This window comes from Calypte anna, chromosome 9, assembly GCF_003957555.1.
Source record: "Calypte anna isolate BGI_N300 chromosome 9, bCalAnn1_v1.p, whole genome shotgun sequence".
NCBI lineage: Eukaryota > Metazoa > Chordata > Aves > Apodiformes > Trochilidae > Calypte > Calypte anna.
The window spans coordinates 17,072,768-17,098,669 of record NC_044255.1 but is presented as its reverse complement, the minus strand read 5'-3'; the positions used below and the strand labels follow the sequence as shown (position 1 = coordinate 17,098,669).

The 25,902-nt window shown below is 37.1% G+C and overlaps 2 protein-coding genes across 2 annotated transcripts; both read right to left on the bottom strand.

Annotated features, from left to right (window-relative positions):
• Positions 1 to 257: 257 nt before the first annotated feature.
• Positions 258 to 14,870, bottom strand: KNG1 (kininogen 1). Its single transcript, XM_030456149.1, has 11 exons — positions 14,524 to 14,870; positions 11,567 to 11,677; positions 10,735 to 10,819; positions 8,490 to 8,662; positions 7,538 to 7,645; positions 5,896 to 5,977; positions 4,507 to 4,673; positions 2,948 to 3,055; positions 1,929 to 2,018; positions 1,322 to 1,475; positions 258 to 963 (listed from the first exon to the last, which is right to left on the bottom strand). The coding sequence occupies exons 1-11, from the start codon at positions 14,716 to 14,718 to the stop codon at positions 779 to 781; spliced, it is 1,458 nt and encodes a 485-aa protein (XP_030312009.1). The 5' UTR covers positions 14,719 to 14,870; the 3' UTR covers positions 258 to 778.
• Positions 14,871 to 15,692: 822 nt separating this feature from the next.
• Positions 15,693 to 25,857, bottom strand: HRG (histidine rich glycoprotein). Its single transcript, XM_008493436.2, has 7 exons — positions 25,584 to 25,857; positions 22,472 to 22,579; positions 21,564 to 21,651; positions 20,869 to 21,035; positions 19,073 to 19,189; positions 17,654 to 17,740; positions 15,693 to 17,095 (listed from the first exon to the last, which is right to left on the bottom strand). The coding sequence occupies exons 1-7, from the start codon at positions 25,779 to 25,781 to the stop codon at positions 16,157 to 16,159; spliced, it is 1,704 nt and encodes a 567-aa protein (XP_008491658.2). The 5' UTR covers positions 25,782 to 25,857; the 3' UTR covers positions 15,693 to 16,156.
• Positions 25,858 to 25,902: the final 45 nt, after the last annotated feature.

The following is a 25,902-nucleotide window of genomic DNA, read 5'->3' as shown; positions in this document are numbered from 1 at the left end:
AAAAAGACTGGATGTGGCACTCAGTGCCATGGTCTAGCAACTGCTCCGGTGGGTCAAGGGTTGGACTAGATGATCTCTGAGGTCCCTTCCAACCCAGCTAATTCTATGATTCTATGATTCTCTACTCTGTAGTAACCATAATACTAATAGGGAATTATAAAGATGCTTTATTTAGGATTCTCTCAGTTCCACCTGTTATCTCATTCAACATAACAGAACAGCAGTGGTAATATAAATTTGTTTTTAAAAAATTGTCAGGTAAACCAGGTTCATTTATTTTATTTTCTTCTTTAAAGATTCGTTCCAGTAAATTAGAGAAATATTATTTCACATACTAAGAAAGGCAACCTTGCTATAGATTCTAGGCTTGCCTTTGTCTTACTCATATTTTGTTGAGATTCTTCATGTAATCTGTGAAATTTTTTGCCATTGTTTTTAATTTCATACAGTGAAATTTAATGCAGTGATTCACTTTGTGCTTATAGCAGCTTGAGAGCATCTGCTTCTAGCAGATGAGCTTCAATTTTAACTTTAACAGCAGAAGACAATTTGCCATTGCCTAATTTACATCTTTGCAAATATATGCAAAAGAGAGTATTGCTGTATGATCTCAGTTCCACAGCTGCACTGCTGTTACGCTAGAACTTTTTAGCTACTTAGAACATTTTAGCTAACAGAATAGGAACTTCTGCCTCTTCATATATTATGAATTTCAATAGGCAGTATTTTTTTTATTTTCCTATGTTTAACTTCTGAAAAGGATCCTACAAAATTTGAATTATAGTAAAGCATCTAGGAGATCAAAGTCTTTCTCTTCATTTTGGGGAGGAGCTGAGTTTTCCGTTGCAGAAGGTAAGAGATCCTCATTTGTGAATTCTCTGGAAAAGCTATGAGAAGCTGGAACATCCATAATTTGTTTCCATGGTTTTCCAGGACATCTCGGAGCAGGAGACTCTGGGTGATCTGGCAATTCATTAAATAAAGAAATACCAGGAAGTTTTAGTGGTTCTGCAGGTATAGTGGTTTCCTTTCTTGCAACCCCTGGATTAACTAGCTCTGGTGCTGTTTCAGCACTGGATGGGGGAGTTTTGTTTTGATTAAAAATTCTTTCATTGGATCCCTCAGAAGATCTGAGGTTTGGATGTTGAAATTTACCGTTTTTACTGTGTTTTTTATGTCCCCACCCATGGCCAGTTCCATGCCCACAATCAATTTTGTGCCTATGTCTTTTGTGAAATTCATGATTTATTTTTTTATCCATGTCTCTGTCCATGCCCATGCCTCTGCCTATGTTTATGCCCATGTTTATGCTCAGGTTCACCTTCTGGTTCCTGTCCACCATCTTTTCTTGTTTCTTCACCAGGTGTTTGACTTTCTTCTTCATTTTGGTCAGAGCATGAAATTTCATTTGTCTCCTCTTGAACAAGAGCCATTCGGAAAGGTGTGAATCCAGGAGGCCTTCTTAGCAATAAACTCTAAAAGACAATGCAATAATAGCCGTATTTGTTACATGAATAAGAAAAGTATCTTCAGATCTGGGAAATTCAAAAGTTGGGTCAGTACAGCAAATGCATCATTTAGCAAAAGAGTTACCAGATTTTTAATGTAAACTAAATAGTTATCTTTGCTATCTGTGATAAGAATGGAAACATAAACATTCTCCCAAATAACTCCAGAGTATTTTAGCGTTTATATGTTAAAAGAATGATTTACATATCACTGAAATTCTGACAGTTTAGCATGGGAATATTATAGAGAAGAAAAAGTTTACTGGTTTTAATTTATGAGCAATACAGTTGATTTCTAGGACTATGTGATCTTGTATTTTTGGTACAAAGGATGGGCTTATTTGGAATGGAGAAAGAATTTAATGACTGCCTTTGTTCTATGCTCTACTCATCCTGGCAGGTAATGAAGAAGCGTCGTACCGCTGAGCGCTCTATAGAGCAGTTAATCTCGGGAAAGATTTTATTCTCCCATGAGATCACATGAATTCTTGCTTCACATGGCAATGGTACCTGTTGACAAAACAAAAAAATCAATTCATGAATGTAACAAAACATCAGACACAAATAAGGAGAGTTATGTGTGAAAAAAAATCATGATTTTTTTTAACAGTACTTTTAAATACAGATATACTTGGAGCTTTACTTAAAAATCTCCATCGCAGTGGTGGAGACTTCTGTATTGGGACACACCACTGCTTAGCCTTTTGAGATTATAGTATGCTTATGTGAACACTAACTCAGCTTTGGATTGGAGACTGCATCTTGAAACATTGGGTTTTTCATCTTCAGCAATTTTGGAGCACTATTTAATCTTCATCGTATTCCTGACAAATACTGTTTGTTGATGGTATTTCTCCTATTAAAAATTGGGAATCTGAGATAGAGAAAAAGGCAATTTCTTTTCTATTCAGTGCCTGCTGCACTAAAGAGATTTTACAATCTCACAGGTAAGCACTGTTCTTATGGCAGAAAAAGAGAGGAGAAATGAAGCCTCTCCTGCCCAAGCAACTTCCTTGCCAGTGGTTTCTGGTTCTATCAGCATTACTTCCCAGTGTCTGGAACACATTTTCCTGGTATCAGCAGGATGCACTCCAGAAGCATTGTTTCTTTGCATACTGGTAACACTCCAGTCTCAGGTTTTCCTTAGCTACAAGAAAACAGTAAGGAGCATTGCAGCTATTTCATTTTGCAGCAGCTTCCTTTCTCTGATTATTATCAGAAGAAAGTTCCTTTTTCTTTACAGTGAGCACTGATCCTAGGGTTGGGTGACTCAGTTTAGTTGTCACTGGCTTGGGTTATGAACAGTGAAAGGTGTTCTTGTTGAAGTTCACTGAAAGATGTAACAGAGCTTAGCATGTGATTTTACTGTGCTTACAATTTCTGGTGCAAATGAATCTGTCTGTAGGAACACTGCAGATGACATCATCATCATTACTTACACTGTCTGCTGTGGCTTCACAGTCTTCATTTAGTTGTTCAAATTCTTCCTTTGAGCAGTTTGTCTTCTGGATTGAAAAAGTTAGATGGTACTTTTTTCCTGCAACGGCCTGAAAAATTAGCAAGAACACTTTCTGTGGTAAAGGCATTTTATTGAAAAGGTTTCAAAGGAAAGTTGTTTTTCCACAAGCTTGTACTACTTACATTCTACAAGTCCTGACCGCTGGGACAGTATGTTAAGAACAATATTAAAATACTTGGCACCAAATCTATCTGCTTCTAATCAACTTACTTATTTATTCCAGTTCCCAGTCTCAAAAATTCCAGCATTGAAATTGGAGGAAACAGAGAGGTCAGAGTAATATCAGGCCTAAAGATTTTGGCTTTGTTTTATTGGGTGCCTGCAGTAATTTCATTAATAACAAATGAAATCATTAAAGACATTGCTGAAGAGAGCCAAATATGATGTAAGAAAACTGGAATGTGAGTAAAATGAAGCGTGTGAAGAACAGGCTTAGTTGAAAATGAATGTATTTGCCAAATGCATTAAGGAGAGAAAATGTGCAAGTTCAAGAATGTGCCTGGTACATGTTCTCTTAGTATTTTTCACAGAGCCCAAGATAATATATCCTTTTTTCAACGTAACAGGCAAACCATGAAATTCTGTCTTTTTAAAGTCTGTTTGTAAAATACAGACATGTTAATGTATCAACCACAGTATGAAAAGTGAGAAAGAAGAAAAAAGTGTAAAGGAAGAAAGAAGGATTAAAAGAAGAAAAACCATAGATATTATTAATAAGGTAACATGAGTTATTCAGAAAAACTCTAATGTGCTTTTAGTGCCTTCTCCAGTGGCACCTGTCATACCCAGGAGCAGCTGTTGGCAAAGAATCTTCTGAACTATTCCTCTGTCTTATTTTGAGTTCTGTCCTAACCCTCTTTTTTGCTATGATGGGACAGTAAACAAGCCAAACACAAATGGTGACCAGTATTATAATCTTGAGTCCTTTTTCATTATTGTACTTATCTGTATCTGAACTTGGTGTTTTCTTCTGAATCTAGGTGCAATATTATTAGCTGCAGAATAAGTATATAAATTAATAGATTTCAAAGTGAAACTGGGAAGCTGTGTTTCTTGGAGCTTACAGCTACTGTAGGGTGGACAGTGCTTAAAATAAATTAGAAAGTATAGGTGGGGTGAATCAAGTGGCTGCTTCCTACTTTTCTACTTTAAAAGTCTAAGGTATGTTACAAAGGCTGGTAAAAAGTGGGATAGATATACAGAAATCAGATACCCTAAGTGAGCCTTTTACCTGTGGTTTTAAAACCATGTTATTTTAAGAAAAATAAAATCAAGAGGGGGTAGATTTTAAAATAACCCCTGGATGCAAGCCAAGATGGATAAAATTTTGCAAGAAAAATTGCATGAATATTTCAGTTATCACATGGATCAGTACTTAGAGAAAAACATTACTCAAATCTAAATACAAACTGTAGTTAACATTTAGATTATGACCACGATAGTGCCATGTTTTCCTTAATTTCTATGGTATATCCCAACCTGAACTGTAGCTTTTGTTATTTCTCCACCTTTATAATAGAAATCATCGTTGCTCTCCCAGTTATATTTCTCCATAGAAACCTTCAGTAGTTCCTTCAGTTCTGGACTGTCTTTTGGGATATTCTTTGGACAGCCAACGAGTCTCACAGGAACGACTGTCTCTTCAACTGAAAGAAAGCAACAGAATTCAGATCTAAGAGCAAAAGATTCAACTTAGATATAGTCTGGGGAAAGTAGTCAGTTATAAGCCTTTGCCTTCTGAAACACCTCCTGAATTTGGGTCTGTCAAACAAAACAAAAATATCTTTGAGTTTTATATGATCCTTGCTTGCCTAATGGAGCACTGTATCAGCACCTATTGTCACACAATAGGGCACCTACACCACAGTTGTCTAATAGGAACATGAATTGTGTGTATCAATTTCAGGTATGCAGCAAATAAAGGGGGGGAATATCTACATTTAGGGAAGGACCTGAATCAGGTGAAATGAGAGGTGCATGTTATTAGCAATAAATGCATGTATTGAAAAGTATAATTATAATTTCTTGAAGAAAACCAAGTCTGAATGGGTGGGAATGCTGCATTTCTTGCATGGAATAGATTGAACTCACTTTAGAACTCACTGTTCTAAAGCTCTGGAGCTGTGGTAATCTGTGTCCAAATAGATGGCTGAAGAAAAAATTAACAATAAGAAAACCATTTGGGAGTTTGACTATAATGAATTTATAAATTCTCAGTAATTGATTTACTAGGGAAAATAAAAGCCTCTAACATAATAGTTTTAATTGTAGCTATGCAATATGAAAAAAGAGGATCAACAGGCATACTACCAGTTTTGGACAAAATCTCCACAGTCCTGAGCTCCTTTGCCTTTCAAAAGAATACATTTAAGCTCTTTGGAAAGTTAGATGTTACTCATTTAAACAACATGATAATAACTCTTCTGTCATTGTAGTGGAAAAGGAATTAATTTTTTTTGGACAGTTATACTCTGAGTTTGTATCTGTTAATCTCAAATGAGAGTTGGCAACCAACTCCATATCATAGAAATAGGGCAGTGTACAAGTGATAAAATGCAACTTTCATCTGCATATAAAATACTTGTAGGAAGTGAAAAAGCTCGTGGTAGTATTTCATTAGGAGGCAGTGCATTTTTGGTTCCAGAAGAATTACTTTCTCTTGTTATTTTCTATTTTAATCTCACATTTTTATTTTGTCTTATTGTAGAATTGTAAAAAAAACCAACAACAAAACAAACAAACAAACAAACAAAAATCAGGAACACAACAACAACAAACCAACAACCAACAAACCAACCAGCCAAATAAACAAAAAACCCCACACTGAGAACTGCACAACTTTAAAAACTGATAGTGCCTAGGACATACCTGGAAACTTGCATTCGTGTGCCATATCTATGAGCTCTCCCTGAAGATTTTCATATGCTTTGGCATCACATTTACCTACACGCTGGAGTAAAAAACCCAGTTATTTACAAACTATGAACAAGTTAACTTCCTAATATTAACATTCCTGCTAACACAAGAAGCCAAGCATACTACTAATAATTCTTTCCTTCCTGAAATAAGCGAGGAGCAAGAAGCCTAACAGTTTGCAGAGCTAGTAAATGATCAGGGCTCACAACTATTTGTTATATGCTCATTCCACAAGAAAATAGGGATATTTACAAGCCAGAATCCTTTTTTAGGGAGAACTCACTGAAATTTCTGTCTTAAACTGGAATGACCAAAAAGAAGATGACGCAATTAACTAATCAAACATTTTTGAATTTCGTGTATTTACTCAGGTGTTTTAAAGGAACTGTGGTAGATGGCTTGCTTAAAATTGGCTTGATATCTTAGGCTGGAAGAATGCAGATGTTGATTCTGTTCTGCTTTGAAAAGCCATAAAACATGTCTGTGGCATTCAAGAGACTAGAAATGGTAATAAGGAAAGATCTAGGGGGAATGAATACATAAAGGATCAGAGTTTTTGTTGTAAACAGAAATAATATTTTGTGGATTTATCAAAGTTCTTCAAAAACATCAACAAAAACAGGTAGAGAGACCTGGTGATAAACTATGTATAGATTTTCAAAAAGGTTTCTGTGAAGCCCCTTATCAAAGACTAAAGGAAACTATTGGTGTGATCAAAGCAAAATGTGAATGAGCTTAAAATTTGAGCATGGGTAATGGAGAAATTTGCTTCAGCTAATTTTATTCTCACTCTCCTACTATTTACCACAGTGTTCCAGTCTTTTTTTGCTTCTGAATACTTCTGAAACACTTTTGAAGCATCCAACAAATAATTTTCAAAGAGGAGAAGCTCTTGAATGTCGCACTCAACAGTGCGCTTCCACAACAACTGAGCCAGATGAGTCAGGACTTGTGTGCTTCCTCCCTCCCCATTTACTGCCACTGTTCATTAGGACTCCAGGTTCCTGCCCTCTACCTTGGGTTTGCAGAAGCATTTGTCTGACCCCAGGTGAGGTAGTTCAGGGAGGTTGTTTGGGAGACCAAGCCTCTAGTTTTGGAACAGTTCATTCTGTTCCACATCAGAGAAGCAAAGGAAGTACCTGTTTTTGCAGCACTGTTCTGCTAGACTGTGTATGTTTGTTAATAAATTTCTTTTGAAGCTCTCTTTTCTGGACTGTGGCAGAGGCCAATAGTTCAGCTACTGACTTTTCTTAGAAAATGTCTTAAGCTGGAAAAATGGTGCTAATTTTAATTATTGTTTTTTGGGTTGTCCATGACTAATTCCTTGAATATCTAGTTAAGAATTTCTCAATGGATTTATTATTTGGATGAGACTGTTTAAATTCTATAGAGCAATGTAAAAACATATTGATCATTGTCTTAGTCACTGATTCAGAAGACAATGTTTTAATTGCATAAATATCCAGTCATCTATGATGCTGGATTTCAGCTTCACTCATGAAGTAAAGCAAGACTGTCAATATTTTCTTGATTCTGATATCATTATTTTTTATCGTGATATTTGTTTGATAAATAGATTTTAAAGATTACTTACAGCTGTAGAAGTGGTTTTGCACTCTGGAGCTAAATCTTGAAATTGGTCTTTGGAGCAATTAGTCTCCTTGATTTCATATTTAATTTTGTAATTCCATCCAGCTACTACCTGGAACAGTTATTTAGGAGATACATTACATAAACCAACAGAAACTTAGAAGTTAAACTCTTAACTGTGATTAGCAAAAAAAGCAAATGTTTTAGGCTAAGTAAATACACAAACATTAAAAGAAAGTGGTCCATATTTATGTTGGGCTATATACTAGATAAAAATCAAGTAAGAAACTTTACTTTCTAGCAACATCATGCCAATTCATGGGAGAACCTTTCACAGGGAAATAACTGTTGCATGGAATACAAGATGACATGGAATTTCTGTGACCTGAGCAGATATTTCTTGCAAAGGAGAAATCTACCCATCCTGTAACATACAGCAGTTGCTGACATATGGATCCTATTGCATTGGAAAAACAAAGATGCCTACTGCTGTTTGAGAGACTATAGAGTATATGACATCTGTGCAGACTGGCAGTTTTGGCACAGAACCTAGAAGAGATCTGCTCCTGCTGGAACTTGAGGGAGAGGCCAAGTGGAATAGCCAAGAGCATCTGAGATGACTCAAGATGCTTGTGTCAGCACCAAATGAAAATAAACTGGTGCTAGACACTGGTTAGATGCAACTGCACATGAAGGAAAAACATGTTTACTAACTGCAAGGTTGACTGCTTTGAAAATCTAGTAGTTAACCACTTATGATTTCTTAAAAACAAAGTGAACTGTTTACAGAGTCTATGCATACTATGCACTTTTATGCTTTTATTATGCAACATGAGTCACCTTAAAAATCAGAAACATGTTCGTAAAACAACAAAGGATACCTGGTTTGAGGTTTTTTTAGTGTTAGAGAAAAGGCTAAACTTTGGATAAAATTTAGAGAAAAAAATCTCACAAACCTGTCTCTGAGCTTCTTTTACTTCCACAAGCTTAAAAAGGACAGATTCATCACTGTGCTTGTTAAATTTCTGAATGGCTTGTTTCAGAATTTCTGAGACTTGTGAATCATCACTTGATATAGGTTGGAAGCATCCGAGACATAGAGCCTTAGTAAACATCACCTTTGGTGCAGCTGGAAGATAAACAAACAAGAAAGTACAGGGCTTCATGTAAAACAGTCTTGGGTTTTGATTTTTTCCTCTTTGATAATGAACAAAAAGTTTCAACGAGGAAGGACTTTTCCTGCTTTAAATGGAGTGATCAGTAAAATCCACATTTCAGTTTCAGGGCCTGCAAAGACATTTATTGTCTTTAGAAACATGCTTTGGTTTGTGGTGGTAGAGGCCATCCATGATGTGAGGATCCAGGAATGATTTCAGCAGTGAACCTCATTCAGAGGAGTGAGCAAGTTTCAGGAGTCAGTGAATCTCTGGAAAACCTTGCATGTGGCTTTGACACCATTAAGGAAGGGTCACCCCTCATTCAGTCAGGGAAGAACCAGTAGAGGCTATAACTAAGGAGATGCTCTTCAGATTCTTCGAAGCTCTCCCACTGTGTGCAGCTGTCCTCACCATGTTTCAGGAAGGGGGACTTTGGCAGGAGTGTTTTGGCTCACCTGTGTGAACTGCTCTGACTCTGAGCTCCTTAGGGATTGATTGTAGCTGAGCTATTCCACTGCTGTGTTGTTTGAACTCCCCCTGCTCGTCATTGAGGCTGCCAGTTACCACTTGGTGTTACCTTCAGACTTAACCAACTGGATTTGCTGTGCATAGACAAGCTTGACAGGGATGCTCAAACTTCTGTTTCCTACTACTAATCCTATTAACTCTCTTTCTAGTAATCATGGATTGGATTTTCATAAATTAATTTTATACTTGAGTACATAAATTAATTTCATGATTCAGTGGGCTTGAGAATGCAAGTGGGACAATATGTGGTCTCTGTGGAATTGAAGTAAAACTTGTGTGCCTGATCCTCAGCTGGCATAAACTGGCTGTAAGGGAGTTATGCCAACCTGCACTGGCCAGGGAACCAGTCCAGGGTCAGTATGATCAACATGTTCCACCCAGAAGCCGGAACAATATGGTATATAACATGGTGGGAAAATCCCTCATCTGTTAGGGTCTATTGTTTCACTCCTTCTGTTTGAATCCTTTGTATCTGTTTTGGTTCCTCTGTACATTTGGAATATCTTAGGGTAAGCAATACTATTTAGTCTTAACTGTCCGAGGGGTACTTGAACAAAGTTTGACCCTCTGTGTTTCCAGCAGTACACACTTGCCTCAGTAATGACAAATAGATACAACTAAATGTGGTCTCAGCACTTTCATAACTGCTGAACAAAACGTGTGTTCTTTTTTCAAAGTTGCTATAAATTGGTAAGAGAGGAGTTTCTTAGGCTCGGTACATGATTCATTTAACTGGGTATGTTTTTTAGCTTTCTAAGCAAAGATTCAAATGTGTATTTCCCATGCATTCTCTGTGGGATTCACATGCCTTTTGCCGGCAACTAGATGTCACCATTGTCCTACAAATGCATCCAGCCCAAGCCTTGTTGATTCAGCAGCAGAACGTAGGAGTTTGCATGTACTGCAGTTCCTAGGACACTGGCTGTCAGTATAACCATGTAAGCTTTAAGCAAGATAACTAGGAACAAAACCAAAGATAAGCTGCCAAAAATCTCAGAAATCATGGTAAATATTTCTGTAGTTAATATCCACTTAGCTCCCTGTTCCTGGTTCGATTAATATTTTAAAACAAGCTTGGCTATGTAGTACATGAACTATAGGCATAGGCACATCGACATCTTGGCTGTAAAGCTTCAAAACAATGTGATCTCTTTCTAATAAATAAAATCACTATGCAAACATAATAGTAATATATGAATGTCTTATAGGCAAGAAATATAGCACTACTTATTAAGATCTAAAAAGATATTACAAAGTCTTTTAGATGATTGCATCACTGCTAGATTTTTCTGTAAATGAAATTTAAAAAAAAAAATTCTTTGGTTGGGTGTAAATATTGCTTTTGGTGACCCTTAACGGAAATAATTCAGTAATTTTTACTTTGGAGAAAAATTAAGGTACTTTGTCTTTTAAAAATCTTGTTACCTTTAAAATTACCTCATAGTCTCAGTTTTATATTTTTCCCATTCTTATTTGTCAGCATACTTGCTGAATGCTGCCCCAAACAGTTACACACCTGGAAATATCTTGCAGTCTTGTGAAACATTACTTGTTTTTTCAATATTATTCATGTGAACTCGAGCTGTGCATTCTCCTGTTTTCTGCAAAAACATATAACAACATTTGTCTTAATCTTTCTGAAGAAAAATACAATGCTATATATTCTTCTATCTGTTGAACAAAGTTGACAGCTGCATATTGAGTTTGGGGAACAAGTACATTTGGAGCAATGTCTAATTTGTTGTTTTGGAACAAAGGAAAAGGAACAATTCTTTTAATTGTGAGGAGAGTAGGGGATGAACTCCACAGATAATTTGAAAGATTGCTTTGTATGATGATTGATGCATATTAATTAATTAAAGATTTACAGTCAGAATAATGGAAATTAACATGTCCTCGTAAATGAAGTCTGTATAAATTGAGTGTTTGCCTAATTTCCTCTCTGCTAGTACAAGTTATGCAGCAATGGCCACGGTATTTCACGTTTATTCAAGCGACTTTATTACCATCATCCCTTTGTTTGAATTATGTAGTGTGTGAAATAACAGTGACTTCCATTGGAAATGCTCAGTGTTCCTGCAAGCTGTGTGTGCCCCAACTGTACCTCCTCTAGGCATTTTCTAGTAGCATGTCTGGCTCAGAAGAGCTGAAATGTTCCCTTCTGCACAGTTTCAGGATTATACTGGTAAACTCACCATGATGCTGGTTAATTTTAGAGCTGTAAACTTTTCTCAGAACTCTTCTCAAAAGAGCAGGACAGCTTAAAAAGTTAAATTCTTTACTGCAGTCAAGGTCATAATGTTGATGTTTCTGTACACAGAGCTTTTAAAGAGGCCAGAGATACTTACAGTCTCTGCACCTGCTTTGTAATCACAATCTTGCCAGAGTTTGTCTTCGTCAGTGGCACAAGTGGTTTCTCGTATTCGGTATTTCACGTAGAATTGTGAGTCAGGACCTGCCTGAATATAAAAGGTGCATGTCATCATTTGCATAGTGACAAATGAAGTGAAAAGATAAGAGCTTCAAAAGGTAAATACTGGCCATTGATTGCCTTCTATGTTACAGTATGGTTTCAAATTAGCTTCTGGTTTCCAAACAAAGTCTCTCAACTCTTGGTAGTTGAATAATTAACTTATCTAACTACTGAGCCCTTACCTACAAATCCAATAAAATGTGCTCAACTACCTTAGTTTAACTTGTAGTACCAAGGGTTTTAAAACTAGAAATAAGTGGTTAGGTTTTATACTTATAATCAAATGTACTCCTAATAAGCAAATTCAGGTTGCTGCTTGGATAGTTAGCATAATTACCAGCTTGGACTGTGCTCCTGTGTGACTCTCTCACTCTCACCCTTGGCCTCCTCCCAGATCTGTCTGCTTTCCTTCTGTACAACTCTACGGGCAGCCCAGAAACAGCAGCCAGCAACCCTCAGGCAGGCTGGCAGTGCCCAACCTGCCTTTACTCATGGTAACAGGGTACTTAAGCTGTCCTGCCTACTCAGCAGAAGGGCTGAGGAGGGCATATGCTCCAGAGAGAGTCTTTGGCAGTGCCTGCAGCTTTCCTACAGGCATTAAAGGCTGAGCTGCTCATGAGGGTAACCTCAGGAACCCCGTAAAGTTAAACACAGACAAAGTATTTAGCAAAATCTGGCCTGGCCAGTAGATGTGTTGCTGATGTTGGGGGCATTTTCTTCTTGACATAAACTGAGCAGTGAGCCTGTGCCTACAGGTAACATTAACAAACTGCACAGTTTATGTTTCATCGTTACAGGAGATATAAAGCCAAAAGTTACTGATCTTTTACAGCCCCTAAAATGCTCTGCCAATGTGCCTTTTCGAACACAGGCAGTTGCTGTACTTCAACACTGGTTACCCTCAAATGATACTGCTGAGAGAATTAAATGATATTTCTTGCCTTACAGTTACCGAGTGAAGCTGGGCTGACCTGGATGGAATATACTGGCTTTACACTGTGTAGACACAGAATTATATTCTGTGTTCTCTCAGTTTCTGCTGAGTATTGCTATAGCTACTAAGAGGTGTAGAGGTATCTGACTTAATGCTTGCAGGTTGTAAAACAGGATGAGAGAGTCCCTAAAAATGTAATGGACTTAATCCTCAACTGGTAAAAATTGATGTTTACAGACCTGCACGTGATGATACTATCTGAGATGTGGACATAAAAAGACCAAATTCTGTTTTCTCTAACAGTGTTCTAAATCTGCAATAAATCATCTCTGTGAGTAAACAAAATAGGTGAGAAAAATAATTGTTTCTGTATGTTGTTGTTGGTTTATTTCATCATTATTATGAATAACTGTGCCTATAACTGGGGCAGGTTCAGTATTTCACCCGTCAGCTTTTATCTTTTCTTACTTTATCAATAATAAATGTACATTAATATGTAATAACCAGCTATTTAATTAATGCATTCAACATTGTGAGACTAGCAGTGGGTAAAATCTATACTCTTTTTAGAAAAAGAAAATCGAATATGAGGAAATCTCTACTGCAGATTCCTTTCCTCTGTTTTTTTAATTATCATAGTCAGATCAGTGATGCAAATTAAGAATTGATTTCCACTTCAGATCTTTTAAGAAAATGAAAGATGGATCTCTAAAGAAGGAAAGATGAATAATGATTACAATAAATATGCATTCTTAAAAACAGAACACTGTTTAAAATAAAATACTGAAACTAATATCTGTCCTATCTGTCTGGGAACAGCAGCAAAAGGAAGGTGGTGTTACAGTCCTGATAGAATGCAGCATTTGGCTGTTGTGAAGGATTTGTGTAGTTCAGTGAAGACAGTGGAATTATTGGTTTGTTTAATATTAATTGTATAAAGTTTTTGCCAGGTTTTAGTCTTTGTCAGTACATGCTAAAATCTTCACAGTTTAAAAACAGGAAAACCAGAGGGTAGTGCCATGGGATGTGGGTATTTTAAGGCATTTAGGAATTCATTACTCCTTTTTGGGGTCAGTTTTTATCTGGGTAAAAGTGTCTTGTGATTTTGAAGTGCCAAATATTCTCTCTGACAATGGCTTTCTTGTGTTTTACATCTGAAAATCCAATCCAGTAGGAAAAAATGCTAATGATGTTTTCAAGTAAAGTAATGCTTGTCATTATTATGGTAATATCATCTTTGTATGCTTCTTGGAGGTAAATACTCTTTTGTTAGATTAAGGCTATACAGAAGGATTCCAGGCAAAGGATCATGTTTCATCCTTTTTTTCTTCTGTAATTTTAGCTGTCACCCTATTTGACTAAAATACCAGCTAGTGCTTTTCGATAGATATGTGACTTGGGATTAGCATAAATCAAATAACATTCACAAACAATTTATTCAGAGTATTGCCAAATTTTATCAGGTCATTCTTTTTTATATGTGATACCAGTTCTTCACAAGTCAAGATAATGTTCAGGTTTTTTAGAATGTGTGGTTTTGCCATTGATCTGAAAACCTTACTGATGACGTAAAAGGGTAGAATTCTTAACAGAGAGAAGAGACAAAAGAGTGGACTACTAAAACAAATTGTATTAGTGATAGAAAATTTCTGTTCTTTAGAGCTTGCATTAATAAGCAATTCACTAGCACACATATTTCAGTTGATAGGGAATATAATATACATCCCTGCTTGTCATGGTAATGAGTATCTTGCTGTGCAAGTCATTCCTTTGATTTTTTAAAAAGTTTTTGAAGACACTTTGCTGTCATGCTTGCTCTCTTATGAATGAGATGGAGATAATCTGATTCAGACTGCATAAAGAATTCCAAAATATCTTTTTTTCCAAAGTCTACTTACAGTTCTCTTGGCTTCCATCACCATGTATAGAGCAAATTGATTACCAGTTGCTCCGTCTCCATTGTATTTCTTCAGTGCTGTGTCGACAGCTTTAAAGACATCAGGGTCATCACAGTCCGAAAACTCAAATGGAATAGGGTTGGCTCTGATAGAGAAAAAACTACAACAGAGTGCTAGTACAATGAAAGGTTTCATAATTAGCTAAAAAAGGGTCCCTAAATTAGAAGGCTCTTTAAAAACCAAGTGGAAATGCCTGGCAGGGTTTTAGTTACATCTCTCTTTTTTCAGGAGCAATAACTGAGTAAACAGAATAAGTGGGTTGCTGGGGTTGGTTGGTTCTCATCATACACTGTTTATACTGCAAATAAACTTCTGAGTTTATCTAAATAAAGTTTGTGTGGTCACCAGAATGACACTGAGGTTATCCACCTGCCATCAAGATAACAGGCTAAATGTCTGTAGCTGGGGACATGTTTATACTAACCAGCATGGCCCTTAAGCAAATGAGAAAGCATAACGTTTGCTGCTTTCTGACTTCTTTTCTTAGCATCTAGGCTGCTGCTGAGAATGAATTTTAGAAGGCTTAAATAAAACACTCATGAAGGTCACGGTGACAATGAAGTTCTGGTTCTGGACAACAATCTTGTTGATTTTATAGATCTGTTTAGTGTTCAGACTGCAATAGTTCTGAGAAATCAGAAAAATGTCTTTGGACCGATGTGTATCACTGAATGTCACATAACTCTTCAGTAACACTTGATAAACCTTGTCCTTCATGCTACTATTGGAAGTTTCCATCTTTGCTGTCATGTGGAGACTGCCTCTGTACCATGGATTAGTCAGTCTTCATAATGCTTTGTTATCATTACAGATAGGGAAAGTGACATCCAAGAGTAAGGGATTAAGTAATGTTGCCTGTATCTGGCAGAGCCAGAATTAGAGCTGGCTGGGAACATCTGGTGCTTCCAGCAACTGTAGCAATGGAAGTAGGGATGCAAGCCACCCTGCAGTGTTATACTGCAAGTCATTAACTATTCTCAGACCTTTTCTAGATAAGGGTGGTAACCAAACCACTATTGGCTAATTTGTGCTAGAATATGTCTCTTGAGCCTTTACTGTGCAGCTAAAGATCCATAGTAACAAAAAAAGACAAAACTTTGGCAACCATCCCAAGAAAAATTATTATTTTTATTTTGTTAGATTCTCTATATAACATGAATGTAGTGCCATGGATCATTTTTTATGGAAGGCAATCAAATTTCCTCAAGGTCAGATTTCCTCAGAGAAGTACATGAGAATTATGAATTATGAGAAAATGAAAGAGTTTAGATGGTAGTTTTCACTATTAAGGCTTTTTTTCCTTTTGTTAGAATTAAAGGAGCATTGTTTGGTGAGAAGATTCATACTCATTCACAACACTTGAGTGACTCAGAATTTTGACCTTTTCAGTTACACTGGAGTCTGAGACAGCTAGGTTAGGTGCAGGTTAGAATACTTGGCTTAATCATTATTTTCAGTGCTTTTCCTCCCTAGAAATTGTATACTTTTTCCCCTTCTCCATGTTCTGTTTTCATATATTGTTCAACTGTCACTGTCACTGCAGCCCTCAAACCAGAAACATCTTTCTTTGAGGTCATGTAGGAGAATTTTGTGCCATGGAGCTATGTGGAAATAAAGGCAAAATTTTTGGAAGAACAAGTTTGGGTTTTCCTGGGCATGACTTTGATTGTGTAGGGGAATCTGAAAAATCCACAGCTTCTAGCATCTCCTTTAGACTTGAGCCAGTGAAGGGAATACCTTCATCATTGCTGGAGAAATGAGAGTTGCTTTGGGATATCTCAGGAAAGTTTGCAGTGGGAGGTGTGAGAGAATCCTGCTGATTTAGAACTGGGATGTGATAGATAGCTCCTGTTATTTGGAATGGAAAGTACTTTCCTGACATGCTTGTCTTGTTGCAGTGATGTCTGTAATGGTGATGATAGAGATGAGGAGGGTGTCCCGGGGCAGGAGGGTGGTGTGGTCTGTGACGGAGAGGATGATGGTGGTGATTTGGTCTATGTTGATGGGGACGACAATGGTGATGATGTGGTCCATGATGGGGACCAAGAGGAGGATTATGTGATTCATCAGGGGGCATAGGAGGAGAAGGGATATTATAGAATTTCTCTTGGAAAGGAGGAGTAGGATGTGGTGCATCATGAGGAGGAGGAGCAGAAGGGGGATGTTGTGGTTGTTCTTGGGGAGAAGGATGTGGTCCGTCATGGGGAGGAGGTGGAGGACAATGATGTGGAGGGTGAAAGTGGTGATGTGGTCCACCATGGGAGGAAGGAGAAGGAGCAGTTCCTTCATGGCTGTCTTGATGTTCTTCATTAAAACTATGGTTATGCCCAGGGTTTTCTGGTCTGAATTGAGAAGTGTTTCGATGTCCATGCCGCTGATGATGTCTGTGATGAAGTTTGTGACGATGCCCATGATGATGTCTGTGACCAAAATGATGATGGGGATGGGGATGGGGATGTCTGTGTTGTTTTCCCAGCGCAGAATATTTGCATCTGTGCCCATGGTCGTGATGCTGTTTATAAAACACCAGAGAAGGAAATACAAAGCGAGATGTTAATAGGACAGAGAGAAGCAACAAGAAAGAGAGGTGGGAATTAGTACCTGTGCATACACAGTTCTGGTGATGTGTAAGGAAAAAAAATCATCTGGAAATACTACACCATATCAAAATTAAATGTTATAACCAACTGAGCAAAGTTTGCAGTGGATCAAAACAAGATTCACACTGGAGTAGCTGCTTTAATATAACCTGGAATGCCAAATATGATAAAGTTTCTCTCCCCTACTTTTTCTAAAATTCCTTTGAAGTCCTTTGCCAGTCTCTGCTCACTTCAACTAAGGATTGTAACAGGACTGAGAGAAGACACTGTTGGAGGTAGTAGTAGAAACAGCTCAATTCTAATTCATCCTATGATTGACCTAGTGGTCAAAAACCACTGTGTCCTGACAGACTGCATCACAGCCAGGCATAAAGGGATGTAAACATCTGTCACAATTACCTGTCAGTCTGGACTAAGTGATGTTTCTGAAGCCTGAACAAGGCTATAGCCAGAGACATTTCAGTACATACCCAGGGTTGGTAGACTTCACAGCTTACATCTCTTCCGTCTGGTTTATCTGGATCATTTAGAACTCTTGCCTTGCAGAATCCTACATGCTAAGCAAAAGAAAATAAAAGCAAACAATACACATCTGAGTTCCCGTGGCTGGAGTTAATAGAAACTACTGAAAGTTCAACATTTTAAAGGTTTAGGCCAGTTCCTTTAATACCTAAGTATGTTTACATAACTTAGCTAGATCCTGAGCTTTCTGACCAGATAGTTGCCAGTAATTAATAATTATTAAAATATATGTCAATTTTGAGTGTTCTTGCCTGTGATGACCACTTTACCATATATAACTAGAGAACTACTACTCTCCATTTTACTTCCCTGATGTCTATAAGAAATTGGGCACCTACTGATGTCCTCAAAATGAGTAGCCTGTGGATGGCTGATTTTATTCCTTTTTTCTCCCTCTTTGCTTGTGAAACGTGTTCAGAATGTGCTATTTTGAAATTCTGCTTGAAGTCCACAAAAGCAGATCCTGTGTAGATATGCTGTTTCAGACAAAGCTCAAGGTAGAGCTTTCTTCCACACTTCTTTTTTGAAAAGTAATTTGTTGTAATCTTTTAGCATTACTTCCCTTAGCATCCTATTTGCTGTGACTTTCAACTGCTGTCCAGTCATTTTGTGTGGAATTTCTCATGGGAAAGAGCAAGAATTCAAAACCTCTAGCTTGTGCTTCTAGTGAACTTTTGGCAGTGCCAGTTAATTCACAGCCTATTCCAGTCTTGTGGAGTATAAAGAACCAGAGAAGAAAATGGTTGTGGATAGAACAAAAGTTCTACATGTTTCATTTTTATTTCACTCACAGAATCATATAATTATTCCTTCCACTTTATTTCTGCAGAACAATTTATTCTAAAATTTTGATCTTGCCTTGATAGTTACTTCTTTGGTGTAGATTATTATTGTTATGGGAAGGTGGGGTGTAGAATGCTTTGACAATGATCTACAAACAAGACTGAATTGTTCTACTCTCCATCCCTTTGCTACAAAGAGGAAAAAAGTAACCCTGAACTCACAGGGATTTCATAATAAATTTTTTTTTCATGATTAATGACTCATGTTAGTGTAATTGTTTTTATGAAAATGGCATAAATTAAATATTAGGGAATGACCACAATTTGAATCTGAAAGCCAGATTTAAACTGAATAGCTTATTTCTTGCTCTGTAGTATGCCAGACCCCTTTTTACATTTAGATTTGATAGTTAAGATTGGCTCCTTATGGAATAAAAAGTACCAGCTATAAAAGTAAGTTCTAGGCTTGAACATGCTGGATTTAAAATTTTGAGTTTAGGTACACACTTACCTAATTGTGGGATTGTGGGAAGTGTTCCCTGGTGCCACACATTGTGTCACTTATCATTCTAAGACTTTACTTACAGCATGAGAGTCATCCAGAAAATCACATTCCAGTGCCTGATCTGCATGTTGTGCGGATTTGGAACAGTTGGTTTCTTTTATAGAAAAACCCAAAATGTAACCTTCATGGGAGCCAGTCTGAAAAGTCAAACAAGAAGTGGTAACTAAATTTAAAGTCCTGTAATTTAAAAAGCAACCACACTTGATATTGTCAAAATCCTGTCTACCTCATGCTTTCATTACCTGTGCTGTTCAAATGGTCGCACATACATGTATATTCAGTAAGGAAAAGAGGATAAATAATTTATACCTTACTTGCCTCACACCCTTACAAATTCCAGGAATGGTTGATTTACTTCTTTGTCTAGTATGTGTATGTTATAAACCTGTTTGTTTAACAGCCTGTGTTTTTAACAGGTAGCATTCTTAGAATCCTCTCCCTAAACTGAACTGTCTTCTGTAAAAATACAGGGATTTATGAGATGGCAGTCACCCCTTTCCAGTAATGGAAGGGTATTGTACTACAGTGCTGATGTTAATTTGGAATGAAATTCCTCCACTTAATGTGAGATTATTGCTTTCTCTGTTGTCAATGGCGTTATTCATAGTGAAGGCACTGTTCCATGGGAACATGGGAGAAGGCCTTTGTGATCCTATTAAAATCCACAGAGGTGTTTCATTTTAATTTCCAGCTGTGGTTTATTTCAAGTCTGTGTTGAAGGTGTCCACAGCATGTCTGTGCACACAAGTTTCATTAATTTAACTAAACTGGTTAACAAGTAGGTGCACAAACTTTATGATATATTCTAATTTAATTTATAGTTTCTAACTGTTATGCGGTCTGTTGAAACCTGATGGTACAATCTAAATTGTCACTAGCTAAAGACAGCAAAGTGTGAAGACAAGGTATTTAGGGTGAAACACATTAATCCAGGCAAACCAAAAGCAGCCACTTGCTAAATGGGACTAGGGATACATCCTACATGGGACTACAGTGTAGAACATTGTTAGGTTTCTAAGCAATATAAAAAGCCACAGGGAGTTGGGGTTGGCCATGCTATAATTTAGGCAATTTCCAGGCTCAATGTGTGTTACAGTAGGAGCCATCAGACCTCATTACAGAGATGTCCTGAACTGACACATGTTGGCAGAATGATCCTGTGCTGTGTAAGTGAAAGTTTACAGTATCTATGAGCAAGAAATTGTGGTGATATGAGAGCTACACTTCAAATCACCCACAGGATAAGTCTTCATGTTGGCATCACTCAAAGGTGGAGAAATTATTTACCAGACCCAGTAGTCCTTCAAGAGCTGCAACACAGATGCAAATTTACTTCTTGTCCTTCAGAGCTCTCAGAGTTCTGTTTTGCTCCACAACAAAGTCAAAATTAAGCTGAGTATGTTCCACTTTCTGTTATACCTATATGCTATGTACTCTAAGAGTAAAAAATTATCTGACTTCAGCTGACAGAATGTATGACTGTGATAATACACATAACTATACATCTTGAACTCTGGTCAGTAGTTAATAAGCTTGTATAAAAACATGTACATAAAGTAGGCTCTGACATTTTGGATGCCATCACATTGCCTTAGTTTTTAGCAGACGAGAAACTATTTTGCTTTCACATGCCAAAATTGAAGCTGGTAACATCTTTGCTGAAGAAGGACCTTCAATTTTAAGCAGATTGTTTATGCTGATACATCACAAGCAATAGTTCTGGTTCCAGAAAGATTAGAGTTCTGGTGGCATGGTTTTCAAGCTACTCGCAAAATTTTGGTTTTTTTGAGTAATTCTAGGACAAAGTACCACTTACCATCTTTAAAATCTTTTCAACTTTGTCCACATCGAAGTAGTTTGTGTGGTTACTCTCACTGTTGAATTTCTTCAGGGCCTTTGTAGCAATATTTTTATGTTGCTCAGTAACTTCTAATGCTTCAACTTTCACTAGACAATCTTTGCACTCTAATAAATCAGGAGGAACTGTGAAAACAAAATTTACTAATGTTGAAATGGATATTAGTACTCAAGGGAGTGTGCATGTGCCTTTAATGTGAACTCATTAGCAGAAACTGAATATGCAACCATTTCCTTGGAAGTGAAATACCTATCCCTCAGGCCACAAATAAGGGTTTGTTCTGTAACATCAAAAAAAAACCAACCAAAAACAAAACCCAAAAACCAAACAACAAACTGAGAAAATTAATTCTTATGAATCTTACCACCCCAAATGGGGATTCTTTCCAAGTTTACTTTTTTTCTGATATTCATTATCATATTTTGGTGGACTGGAATAGTGATACCATCTGACATTAATAAAGTCTTCTTTAGAAGAGTCGGGTAACCTTAATTCTATTACTCATTCTTAAGATTCCATTTGAACTATCTAAAACATGAATTGCAAGCAGATGAATATGTTACAGTTACCATACACTAGTAGTGCATAGGCTTGTAATTTGGTACTAGGGCTGGTTTGAGGTATGCATTGGCTTACAAAAGTGGTTATTTTACCTGGACTTAATGTACAGTTAAATCCATATAGCTGAGGTTTCTTGAGAAGCTGACTTCTATATGTGATAATCTTACATTGCCCAAAGTCCTGATAGGAAAAGAGAATACATAGTTATGTTGTTATTTTCACTGGATTATTGGATGTAGGTGTTCTCAGAAATATGAATCCTTTTAATGTACGGTTCTTCTAAGCATAGCAGATGGGGTCATTAATTGAATGTTTGATCTGGTACCACTCAAAATTGGCATTCAGATAAAACAAGAGCTCCCTCTACAAGAGCCTACATTTTAATTCTCAGTTTGAACAACTGAGTAAAGAACAGAAAACTACACCAGCCATCTCAGTTTTAGTATTTATTTACAGCAAGATAATACTATCTAGGATGGGAAATTAGGATGCCAGAGATACTCAAGGTTACATAAATCTTTATCAAAAAGTGGATGGACCTTTTCTTCACTTCCTTTTCCCCATCTTAATAAAAAGAGTAAATGCCTTCTCTCCTCATGGCCTTCCTGCTTTGTCCTGTGTGGTAGTATCACCACTCTCCTATTTGAATAAAGTTTGGGACTCATAGTTCTCATCACAGACTGCATCACTGGACTGCAGCAATAAAGGACAAGTATTGCTACATAACATATGTATACTGACACTGCCAACATTTCATGCATACCACAAACACTATGATGGAAAGATGACAAAGTATACTACTGTCATTTCAGGCTAATATACTAGGAAAATCCTTTTAAAAATAATTTCTAGTGTCCTTTACTTTTCAGTAAATTATTCTTAAAACATCAGTACTGATGCCAGCAGTGAGATGCAGAGTATAGCTTTGAGACAATTGGCTAAATAAAGCTGCACTTATTTAAGGGGTCAATCCTTTTCCAAACCTTTATCCATTACTTGCCATGAAATAGGTGTCACCATATTCACAAGACTCCCAATGTCTTCTGGATAATACAGAGCATTCAGTTTCTAGTACATCCAAAGTTAAGTAGAGGACTGTTGAATTTCCCTGGAAGAGAAATGTGGGTAAAAAGCAATTTGTACACAAAAAGTTTGGTCCAAAAGAAACTTTTTTTGAAGTAGATGTGTTTAATCTTTAATGTAGCTTCCTCAGTTCCCTATTAAGGTTTTTCTGAGCTGACAAGTGGAGAAAGAGTTTAGGCTGGAAAGAGGTTTTAGAGGTCATCTTGTCCAGCCACTTTCTCAAGGCAAAGCTAACTTCAAAGTTAGACCCATCTGACTTCTATATATCACCAAGACAGATGTTCCATAACCTCTCTTAGCAGTTCCAGCACTTAAGCACTTTCTCCATGATTAATTTTTTGGCCTTACATCTGGTCAGTATTTTGCTTCCTGTAACTTAGAACTGTTGCCTCTTATCCTTTTGTGGAGAGCCTGTGAAAAGAGTCTGTTGTTAACCTGGCATCCATCAAGTAGCAAAAATGCCAATGTTAAAAAGTTACTGCTCTCTCTTTCTGATTTTCACATAGAACACATTGGTCTGTTAGGAGCTCAGTTGTCTAAGCAGCCAATTATGTAGCTATATCCATTTCAAATTACCCCAGTGACCAGATGCTCTTTCAGAACTTTGTTTCCTGCTCAGTTTATTCAGGGAGTGATGCAAAGAATCTGTAATAATCACTACAAAGTCAGGAGCCTTAGCCCTGAAATTTATCTAGCCTGTTCTGTCTCCTTCGCAAATAGGATGGAGAATCAGAATTTTAATTTGGCTGCCAGTGTAATGGGACATGGTGTTAAGAATTATCTGTGCCCACAGAAACAGTTTCATATTTTTCTGCAGGAAAATTAATCTCAGTTCATATTTGGAATGCATTATTTAAATTTCATGCAACCTGTGTATGGACATTTAGAATGAACAGAATGAACGTATTTTATTTTGTCATTTAAATAACATGATGCAAAGCCCTTCATTTTATGAAATTTCAGCCATTCACATTCCTTTTTCAGAGTTTTTCTTTATGCACAAGACCTTGAGAAAGAATTACTGCAGTCTGGTGTAATATTTTTATCAGTGAGAGTCCAGCATGTCATTTTAAGCACTGTTTTTGCAGTATGTGGATGTCTTAGCATTGTCTCTATTTTTAAAATAGAACCTAAAACCTAGGTGATTTACACAAAGACACGTGGTATTCAATCACAGAATAAAGAAAATAATATAGTTGTTCTGGACACCCTTTCTGCCCACTAACCACATAATTCTTCTCTGCTTTGGAGTAGTTAGTATTTCTATTTTATTGCATAATTCCCAATAATTTCAAGCTCCTAGTCTACATATTAGTAAAATGCAGACAGAGAAGAGAACAGAGGCAGTAAGACAGACTATTTTTTTCCAATCTGTATTTATGGAATAGAACTGAATGGAAAGGTAAGATAGGTAAGAGTCTTTTGTAAATTGTGCTATTCACTAGGAGCCCTCTAAATTGATAATGACTAAATACACTGTGAACTACTAAAGGAACCAGTTCTCCCTTGGCAAAGAACTCTTTTCTCCAGCAGGATTCTTTTAGTTTGAATAAAGCCTAAAGCAGAGCTTGGGTGAAATTAAGTGTCTACATCTAAATATTTAGTAGAAAAATTTCTCTGTTCACCCAATGGATAGCTCTTGGGGAGAAAAAAAAAAAGTTATGGTGCCTTTTAGGCTGTTTTAATAGCATCTTGGACACCGAAGCTCTGCACTGTACAAGCCCAGAACTGTTCTAGTGGGAATACTTGAGTATCTTATGCTTCTAACTCCCCTGTAAGCCCAGTTGAGGCTGGCTGCTAGGAATTGCTCTACTTAAACTTCTAAGGGGGTTGATGTGATAGACCTGCTTCAGATTACTGCAAGGAGACAATAAAAATCATGTCCTGGTCTTTTTTTTTTATGTATTAGTTTTTCAGTGTTATCTTGGCAGTAGAGCCAGCATAACTTCTTGCACAATAGTGTACATAACCAGTATGCAGGAGACCACATCTGGTGGCTTTGGGTCTGAAAAGGTACAGAGACCTTACAGGGAGGATTTCTTAGCAGGAAGTTAGAGACAAGAGCCTTTTCTATTCTTGTAGACTCTGACAGCTGAAGCTGTGGCTCTTTCCACATCCTGGTCTTGAAAAAGCAAAATGATCCTACAGTTTTTTTGGAAGTATATCTTAAGACCTATGGGAATCTGGGCTTTGGGTCATTTTTTCATGCTTAAACAGGCAACCTTAAACAGCTCCATCAAAAACTAGTCTCTTTTTTCAGTTGCCGTGCTGAGATGTGTAATAAGCTTCTTAAGGAGTGCATTTGTGGCTGGATTCTAGTTTCACAGCCAAGAAGCTAAAAGGTAGTCAGTTGCATTGGTAAATCTCCATATTCTTGGTGTCCTTTATCTTCTAGTTAAAGCAGTTTTGTATTCTTTTGCTTTTTGTGCTATTGATTTGCTTTGGCATTTAGACAATCTTTGAGAAAGTCTTATGCAGACTCTTTGGGAAACAGAAATAGAAATAGGAAGGAAATAGGAAATGACTGATATGGATTATCTACCCAGCCTTTCCCTTGTTTTGCAGAGTGGTGTTTTCATCTTCTCTGGCTTCCTCTGCCTTTTTGTTATCCAGCACTCTTCAAAATTAAGATAACAAAATACTGATCTTGCAGGATACATTGATCTAATTAATGTTAGACATTTCCAGATTAAAGAAACGTTCTGAATATAAATTTTGAACATAACATCTGAGCCCTGACAACAGACAGTACAAATTAATTTCCGGTGTTGTATAAAGCTGTTCAGAGCATCTCTTATGCTAACATCCTGTCAGCCAAGAGAACAGAGCACACTCAGCATCATTCGGAACCAAGCTTATGTACAATAAATCATGCACAAATGAATACTGAGATAGTGTAAATTAGAGCTGATTCATTGTATTACATCTATGTTGCTGTGTTTAAAGCAACAAACATAAGCTTTTAATGATCTGCCTAGTTATTTTAAAATCTTAGTCTTTTGTGAAGTAGCCTTTAAATTGATACTTACTATATGTAGTTCGTGTGCATCAGCAACACGGAATAAACCAAAAACATAGCCATCTCTGCGATGTCTGTTGACCAAATCCAGGGCCACGCCTGCATCTGTTTCAATGGTATTACAGTCTGCAGCTGTAGGAATTGTTTTACTTTGGGCATTAGAACACTGCAGTAGTGTTAGAAAAAAAGCTGAAGCTAAAAGCAGCATTTTGTTTGCAGTGTTAGGGCACTTCTGCCCATGCTCTGATAAAGCCAGCAGTCTGCTTTTAAATCAGACTAGCCCACCAAGGTTATAAATTAATACTAAAAGGGCATGGTTTTGTATAAAT